The following is a 9,608-nucleotide window of genomic DNA, read 5'->3' as shown; positions in this document are numbered from 1 at the left end:
ATCAGCCCATCACCCATTCCCACCCACCCCCACCACCCTCTGAATATACATAAGGGTCTGGCTCTTCTGTTTCAGTGTATCTGAAGAAGTGTGCATGCACACGAAAGCTCATACCAAAATAAAAACTTAGTTGGTCTTTAAGGTGCTACTGAAGGAATTTTTTTTATTTAGCGTTGTTTTTGGTTACCAAGTCTAGTTCCAGGTTTGCCAGAAAATCATGGTGTATGTAAATTTCAAGGCGCTAGTCCCAAAGCCGCGGAAGCAGCGAAGACGGCGCTGCGACGGGCAATTCTGAAGGCGGCGGCGGTGGTTCCAGCGCCTCCATCCCCGCCCCAACCGCTGCAGGAGCCCCCTCTCCCGAACTCTGCTCTCCCTCCCCGCTGCAGTTGACAAATTTCAAGGCGCAAGACCCTAAGGTGGCTGGGGGGGAGAGAAAATCAGAACAGCGATGGGAAACTGGGTGAGCCCACTTTCAAGAGCCCACTTTCCTGGCTTCTGTCTCCGCTGCAGCAGCTGGCAAATTTCAAGGCGCTAGTCCCTTAGGCACACAAGCTGCGAAGGCGGCGTCGCGACCGGCGACCGGGGGGCGGCATGATCGGCCCACCCCTTCGAGGCGCCTCCCCCCCCTCTCTCGCCTCCGCCTCCCAAGCGCTGCCTCGACGGCGCACAGGGACCTTCTCCCCGGGGCCGCCTCGCTCCGTCTCTCGCTCTTCCCCCGCCGCCTGCCCCGATCCGGCCACCATGCCTGCTCCCCCTCCTTCTTCCCCTTACGGGCCGCGCGCTCTGGGCGCCCTGGTGCTGTTCGGCACCGTGTCCGGCCTGATGGCCGTCTTGGCGTCTATGCTCATCTTCCAGATCGAGGCGGGCAGCCGAGCCGGAGCCGCGGGCGCAGGGGGTCTCCCCGAGGGAGCGCGCCGGGTGCTGCTGCCGCTGTCGGTGGTCCTGGCCGCGCTCTGCCTGGTGCTGAGCCTCAGCTGCCTCCTGCTCAGTCTGCTGCACGGCTACTGCGGCGCGGAGCGGTGCGCGCCCACAGGGGGCGCTCTGGGGCCCGACAGGTGCGTACTCGCGAGGCCAAGACGTTCGGGGGCTTTCGTGGGGTGTGTGTGGAACATCTATCTGAAGTTTGCTTCTTTGGGGAGGAGGGGGCTCTTAAGCCAGGCATCCCCAAACTTCAGCCCTCCAGATGTTTTGGACTACAATTCCCATCTTCCCTGACCACTGGTCCTGTTAGCTAGGTATCATGGGAGTTGTAGGCCAAAACATCTGAAGGGCCGCAGTTTGGGGATGCCTGTCTTAAGCCGTCTCGAATTGCTTTCCCATCCTGAGTCAACAGTGTGATGCAGCGGCTAAAAAAGCCAATGCAATTCTGGGCTGCATCAATAGGAGTATAGCATCTAGATCTAGGGAAGTAATAGTACCACTGTATTCTGCTCTGGTCAGACCTCACCTGGAGTACTGTGTCCAGTTCTGGGCACCACAGTTCAAGAAGGATACTGACAAGCTGGAGTGTGTCCAGAAGAGGGCAACCAAAATGGTCAAAGGCCTGGAAACGATGCCTTATGAGGAACGGCTTAGGGAGCTGGGCATGTTTAGCCTGGAGAAGAGAAGGTTAAGGGGTGATATGATAGCCATGTTCAAATACCGTATATTAAAGGATGCCATATAGAGGAGGGAGAAAGGTTGTTTTCTGCTGCTCCAGAACAGCGGACACGGAGCAATAGATTCAAACTACAAGAAAGAAGATTCCACCTAAACATTAGGAAGAACTTCCTGACAGTAAGAGACAGTGGAATTTGCTGCCAAGGAGTGTGGTGGAGTCTCCTTCTTTGGAGGTCTTTAAGCGGAGGCTTGACAGCCATCTGTCAGGAATGCTTGGTGGTGTTTCCTGCTTGGCAGGGGGTTGGACTGGATGGCCCTTGTGGTCTCTTCCAACTTTATGATTCTATGGTTTGGAAGAAAAGCGAGATACAATCATAGAATTGCAGAGTTGGAAAGGACCACAAGGGTCATCTAGTCCAACCCCCTGCAAGGCAGAAATCTTTCACCCAGCGTGGAGCTTGAACCCGCAACCCTGAGATTAAGGGGTCTCGGGCTCTACCAGTATGTGTGAGATATAAATGAATTCCATCCAAGGAACTCGCCGTAATTAATTTCTTACATTTACAGTATATCGCCATGGCCTTCCAGGGTCTTGTAGCCCCTTAGTTTATATTACAGGTCTTCCAGAAGTAAAGCCTTCTTCTGAACATGCGACCCAGAGGCTGGGGTCTGGCTCACCTTCGTCAAAGGTGGTTGTTAATGCTTCCACCTCTCCTTGCCCCTTGCAGCCCTCCTCCGAATCATTAACCAAAGGCATGTCCAAATTGTCTCCGAACACGAAATAAAGGCCGGCATCTGCCATGCATTAGATGCGTTAGCACGGCTCAGAAACGACACGCTGGGGTGTCAGAAGGTCAGGGTTAAATTGCTGGAAGCAGAAGGCAGAGAGCAAGTTGGCTGAAGTGGTGCCACAACTGCAGGTGTTTAAAATTCAAGCAGGCATCTCCTTGGCCCTTCCCTGAAGGTCATCATGTGGTCTAGAAGCCTGCTCTCATAGGGTCTAGAAACTTGGATTTCTAAACACGGACACATCCAGTCATAATGCCTAGACCTAGAAACATAGAATCATAGAATTGAAGAGTTGGAAGGGACCCTGAGGGCCATCTAGTCCAACCCCCTGCAATGCAGGAATATTTTGCCCAACATGAGGCTCGAACCCATGACCTCGAGATTAAGAGTCTCATGCCAGGTTAATTGTTATTTTTAAATTTCAAAAAATGGAAATACTGCTTGATTGTAAGCTAACCTCTATATGGTTCACAGGGATGTAGAGCAATCTGTTGAAATTAACAGGTATTTTTAAATATTCAAAGGATAAAAAGCAATATAGATTCATAGTACTGTAGAGTTGGAAGGGACCTCAAGGGTCATCTAGCCCAACCCCTGCAATGCAGGAATCTTTTTGCCCAACACAGGGCTCAAACCCACAACCCTGGGATTAAGAGTCTCATGCACTACTGACTGAGCTATCCTAGGAGCATGAGACACATCAGTTCATGTCCAACATCATGAGATCTAGATACTTGGTTTTTTAAACACACAGACATTCACAGTCATAGGGTCTAGAAACTTTTCATGCATGTCCAGTATCATGAGGTCTAGAAACATGTTTTAAACACATACACACACTCCTAAATTCTACAAACTTTTACAGACCTTCAAAGTGCCCCTATTTTCCAGGCACAGTCCAGGACTTACAGAAGCCATTCCGGTTTCTGATTTGATCCTGGAATTTGATCACCTTTGGACATCCCTATTTTCATCGGAGAAATGTTGGGAGGATATGGAGTTATATGACACCCCCCCCCCCCCTGAGCCAAGGAGATAAGTAACTAGACAACTTTTAGAAGACATCTGAAGACAGTCCTGTAGAGGGAAGTTGTTTAATGTTTGATGTTTTATTATGTTTTTATATATGTTGGAAACCACACAGAGTGGCGGCAGCAACCCAGTTAGATGGGCAGGGTGTAAGTAATAAAATTATTGTTATTATTATGCAATAGGATGTCCCTATTTTCATTGGAGAAATATTGGAGGGTCTGTTTTCATGAATGTGGTGTAGTGTCATGAGGTCAGAAACGCGGGTTTTTTTTTTAAACACACATACACACACAGGTCTAGAAACTTGCATGCACATCTCATGTCACAACAAGGTCTGGAAACAAGGTTTAAACACTCACATCTCCATTAGTGATAAATACTTGATTTAAAAGCCACACAAACCCCAGATTCAAGCATGCATTGCCCCACACATTTTCAAGCACATTTTGTAAGGTCCAGAAGTTGAACCAGATTGAAGTGGGCACTGCAATGTTGAGTCAGTAAGGCCTAGAAACTTAGGGATTTTTTGCCCTTTTTTCTTTTTTTTAAAGAAGAGCCATAGCTGGTGAACCATCTGAAAAATACTGAAAAATACTGGAGCCCTTGCTGTAATTTATGGACTTAATCGGCCATTGCATGGTACTAGCTTTTACGTTCCTCCCGCCGAGTGCTGGGGCCCCTATCCGCACCCGTCCAAAAATTCCTGCCATATGAGGAACTCTGCTCATTATCCCTCCAACTCACGTCCACCAACTTTTCCCACATTGCCGCTGTCATTCTGAATTAGCACTTTGAGGTTTTCTTTTCTGAGATTCCGCCCTCCCCTCCAAGCTTTCTCTCCCTGTTTCATTTTCCTTTTTTTCTTCTCAGAGTTTTGCAAACAAAGTCGGTCCAGGCCTGCAGTGAACCCCCCCCTCCTTTTTCTTCGGAAAGTGGGGGACGGTCAAAACAAAGCTCTCTCTATTCTTGGGGACAATGGCAGGCGAGGAAGGAGCGGGGAGGCCGTCCAATATTTTCTCTCTGTTCCCAAGATACTGTCCCTTTGCAACGTTGCGTGTTTTAAAAACACCATCCATTCACGTGGGTGCGTCTGTCCTGTTCCCCCACCCCCAAACCTCATCTCCACAGTTACCGATTGAGGTGCAAATATTTGATTTATTCTCGGGGGACACTGGGAGTGAACACCACCCTCCTTCCAGAAAAACATCCCATGTCCTGCGGAAACACAAATATTTCTCGAAGCTTTAGCATGAAACGGAGGGGAAAGGGGTCTTACTCAAAGGAGACGTGTTGAAATCAAGGTGCCAAAGTTAGCCAGGCCTGTTGAGTTTGGCAGGTCTGCTCAGTGGTCTTAAGAAGAGCACTGCCGGGTCAGAGAGAGGGAGAAGGAACAAGATGGGCAACACACAGAGCACACATGCATTGGAACCATAGGGAAGGGACTCCCAAGGGTCATCTAGTCCAACCCACTGCAATGCAGGAATCACAGCTAAAGAACCCACTGCTTAGCTCGGTGCAGTGTGTAATCTCTTTGGGGCAGAGACTCCCACCCCCTGCTTCGCTGATGTAACTCCCTAAAGCCTGAGGCGATATCACGGAGGCGTTGCATATAAATATGTGAAAATGAATTAACCACAGGTTTCTGTTCCTTCCTCCTGCCGCAGGGGCGACTGGTTCCTCGTGGACAGCCGGAAGGTGCGTCACGTAGCAGTGGGCCTGTTTTGCTGCGGGGTCTCGGCCTACCTGGCAGGTGAGTGGCTCCTCCCCCTACCCACTCCTTGGACTAGCTCTTGCCCGCCCTCTGCTGGTGAGACCAGTGCAAAAGCGCTTTCAAAGAAAGCTGGCTCTAATTCAGGACAAAAAAAAATGCAGTCATTAACAGTCATCAACAGGTTTACCACTCCTATCAGCCAATCACCCATTCCCACCACCCTTCTGAGTAATACCCCTCCCCACCCTCCGACTATACATAAGGGTCTGGTGACTTCTGTTTCAGTGTATCTGAAGAAGCATGCATGCACACGAAAGCTCATACCTATGACAAACTTAGTTGGTCTCTAAGGTGCTACTGGAAGGATTTTTTTTTATTTGTCTAATCAGGAATCCTAGAATTGGAAGGGACCCCTGAGAGTCATCTAGTCCAACCCCCTGCAATGCAAGAATATGCAGTTGTCCCATGTTGTCCCATATGGGGATCAATCCTGCAACCTTGGTGCTATCAGCACTCTAATGAACTGAGCTAAAGCTTCTCTCTTCACAGGTCCTCAAGTTGAGCAATGCTTAAAAGTACATTTATTATTGTTGTTGTTATTGTTGTTGTTGTTGAAAATGTGGAAAGCTGCTCATAGTTCTGGTTGCCTCACGTCCAAAAGAATATTGCAGAGTGGGGAAAGGTTCAGAAAAAGTGGGTGGACTGACTCCCCTATGAGGAAAGTTTGCAGCCTTGGGGACTTTTTAGTTTCGGGAAACGGCAAGTAAAAGTCAACAGGATAGAAGTTTATAAAACGATGGAGAAAGTGGATAGACATAATTTTCCTTCCTCTCCAGCAACAAACATGGACATCCTAGGAAGCTGAATGTTGAAAGATTGGGGACAGGTAAAAGGAAGGACCTCTTTATGCAGCGCAGGGTTAAACTGTGTGACTCACTGCCACAGGAGGGAGTGATGGCAGCCAGCTTGGATGGTTTTAAAAGATTAGGCAGATTTAAGGAGGAGGCGACTATCAGTGGCTGTGACCCATGATGACTGTTCTCGGTCTCCATAGTCTGAGGCAGCAATGCTTCTGAATCCCAGTTGCAGGAAACCGCAGGAGGGGAGAGGGCTCTCATTTTGCGGGTTTAACCCACAGCTGGCTGCTGTGAGGACAGGATGCTGGACTAGATGGGCCACTGGCCTGATCCAGCAGGCTCTTATGTTCTTACGGAAGCTTTTAATGTTTAATAGATTATTGCATTTTAATGTTGGAAGCCGGCCAGAGTGGCTAGGGAAACTCAGCCAGATGGGTGGGGTATAAATAAAAAAATATTGTTATTATTGCTATTATTATTGCTATTATTGTTATGTGTGTGTATAAATCTACAAATACTTCCATTTTTTAAAAGAAAATCAGGCATTTAAAACCAACAGAAACATTTTTAAAGCAAACTGTGGTTTACTGTACAGACTTTTTTTTTATCACTGATGTATATTAAATTGTGCGCCCTCTCTAATTCTAGTGCTTTCCTGCCAGAAAACGTGCAGTTTGTTGAACAAACCACAGTTAAAAGTACTCCATGGCATCCTGTTCTGTCTGAACACAGTCAAATGTTGTTAAAGCAAACCATGGTTTACTGTGCAAGCATTATCTTTTTTTTGTATACAGTGGTACCTCGGGTTAAGTACTTAATTGGTTCCAGAAGTCCATACTTAAACTGAAGCGTACTTAAACTGAAGCAAAATTTTCCATTGAAAGTAATGGAAAGTGGATTAATCCATTCCAGACGATGAAAAACACCCCCTAAAACAGCAATTTAAGACGAATTTTACTGTCTAATGAGACCATTGATCCATAAAATGAAGGCAATAATCAATGTACTGTACTATAAAATAAATAAGACAGTATTGTAGATGATAAAAGATAAAATTATTACAGTGGTACCTCGGGCTAAGTACTTAATTGGTTTGGGGTGCCAATGGCACTCCGAAAAGTACTTAATCCGAGCGGCGATGGCGCTCTCTCTCGAAGCGCTGATAGAGCGCAGATCGCTTCTGCACATGCACGCCCTGCGGAACCCGGAAATAAACACTTCTGGGTGCGCGGAGTACTTAAACTGAAACCCAGCCAGATGGGCAGAGTATAAATAATAAATTATTATTATTATTATTATTATTATTATTATTATTATTATTATTATTATATTACTCAAACCGAAGAGTACTTAAACCGAGGTATGACTGTATAAGAAAAAGCACTGCTGAGGATTTGTTGAAATGGGTCGCCATATGTTGAAGAGCAAAAAGGACACATTTGTTGACTTTAACTTTGGACCGCTATGACAGCTCTCATGTTAAATACCCCTGGAAAAGAGGTCATGTCTAGGAAAAAGAGGATATATAGCAACCCTAGTTGAACAAACCACAGTGGCGTCCTGTGCTGTCCAAACACAGTCAAACCTGGTTAAAGCAAACCGTGGTTTACTGTGTCGGCATTCCTCTTTTTTCTCTGTATATAAAACCACTGCTGTGGATTAAATTGCATCCTCTTCCCCTCGATTCCAGCTCTCTCCATGTACATGCTGGTGCAGTTTGAGACTGAAACAGGGATCACCAGCGCTTGCGTCCTTTCGTCGGGGATCTTGGTCCTCTTCATCACTGTGACGCACGCCCTGATCCGTGCTGCCAAAGCCACAGGGCTCAGCCAGGGCGAGCTCTCGCACACCCTCTACGAGAACGACTCGGCCCGTAGCGGGGAGCTGCCTGCTGCCCCCCTCAACAACACCAAGGGCATACCTGCTCCCCGGCCACGCCCAGAGATTCACCGGGAGTTTTCCTACCCGCCGTTCATTGAACAGAAGTCCCACCTCACCACACCAGCCAGCAGCAACATCACCTCGTCGGGGAGCGCCGAGCTAACCCTGGAAAAGGATTGCTACAGCGCTCCCCGGATGCACCGGACCCTCTCGGTGGAGTCCGGCCTCCTGCAAAGCCACGGGAAGCCATGGAACGGCGTCACGCAGGAAATGAGGAATGTGCTCTCCCGCAAAACGGCGGGCGCGGGCAAAGATTCGACCTTGGTGTAGAAAACGTGGGTAACCTTTCTCTGCAGAGGTGTAAGGGGAGCCAGCTGGTTCTCTGGAGGCGCCCTGCCTTTCAGCTATTAAAGACGTTTACTGTTCCTTATTCCCGCAGCCTGGTTAATTGGCAGAACTCCCTGCCACAAGGTCGTGGCCGCTCACATAGGAGGTTTTGAAATAACAATAACAACATTGTTATTTGTACCCCACCCATCTGACTGGGTTGCCCCAGCCACTCTGAGCAGCTTCCAGCATATACAGAAACACAGTAAAACATCAACCACTTACAAACTTCCCTATACAGGGCTGCCTTCAGTAGTCCCCTAAAAGCTGTATACTAGTTACTGAGCTCCTTGACATCCGAAGGGAGGGTGTTCCACAGGGAGGGAGCCACCACCAAGAAGGCCCTCTGCCTGGCTCCCTGTAGCTTCCCATCTCGCAGTGACGGAACCGCCAGAAGGCCCTCAGAGCTGGACCTCAGTGTCTGGGCTAAATGATGGGGGTGGAGATGCTCCTTCAGGTATACTGGGATGAGGCTGTTTAAGGCCTTAAAGGTCAGCACCAACACTGAATTGTGCTCTGAAACGTACTGGAAGCCAATATAGATCCTTTAGGACTGGTTGTTATATGGTCCTGGCAGGTACTCCCAGTCACCAGTCTGGCTTCCGCATTCTAGATTGTTGTTTCTGATTCACCTTCCAAGGTGGCCCCACGGAGAGCGCATGGCAGTAGTCCAAGCGGGAGATAACCAGGGCATACACCACTCTGGCGAGACAGGGAGCAGGCAGGTAGAGTCTCAGATGGAGCTGGCAGACAGCTGCCTTGGACGTAGAATTGACCTGCACCTCTATGGAGAGCTGTGAGTCCAAAATGACCCCCAGGCTGCGCACCTGGTCCTTCAGGGGCACAGTTACCCTATTCAGGGCGAGGGAGTCCCCCCCCCACACCCAACTGCCCCCCCCGTCCCCCCAAAACAGTATTTATGTCTTGTCAGGATTCAACCTCGATTCAACCTCAATCCATTAACAAATCCTCCCTCCTCCAGGCATGTGAAAAGTGGCAGACGCATGGCATATTACGCATAATTACACTTGTGCAATTCTCTCCCCCCCCCCCCCCGGCTCACCAGCTAGCTGTGGGAAAGCCCCCCCCCAATTGCGGCAATTTCCCTTGCACCCGAACCCCCACATAATATGCGATGTTACTGTAACAGCAAGCCACTAGCAATGGAACCTCCAGCTACAGAGGCTGGAAAGCAGTGTCCAATTTAGCTGTGATTCCCGCATTGCAGGGACCCCTTCCAAATGCACAGTTCTATGAGTCTACAGATTTTCTCCCAAGTAACCCCAGGCATCGCCGGCACCTGCTTAGAAAGACTCCCTGCCTGAAACTCTGGGGATCTGCTGCCAATCAGT

General features: G+C 48.7%; 1 protein-coding gene across 1 annotated transcript; it reads left to right on the top strand.

Moving 5' to 3' along the window:
* The first annotated feature begins 591 nt into the window (after nt 1-591).
* On the top strand, nt 592-8,265 carry TMEM221 (transmembrane protein 221). Its single transcript, XM_060275237.1, has 3 exons — nt 592-1,055; nt 5,085-5,170; nt 7,679-8,265. Exons 1-3 carry the CDS (start codon nt 592-594, stop codon nt 8,197-8,199), a joined length of 1,071 nt encoding a protein of 356 aa, XP_060131220.1. The 3' UTR covers nt 8,200-8,265.
* Nucleotides 8,266-9,608: the final 1,343 nt, after the last annotated feature.

Source organism: Zootoca vivipara, chromosome 6, assembly GCF_963506605.1.
Source record: "Zootoca vivipara chromosome 6, rZooViv1.1, whole genome shotgun sequence".
Classification (NCBI taxonomy): domain Eukaryota; kingdom Metazoa; phylum Chordata; class Lepidosauria; order Squamata; family Lacertidae; genus Zootoca; species Zootoca vivipara.
This window is presented reverse-complemented; position numbering and strand designations above follow the sequence as displayed.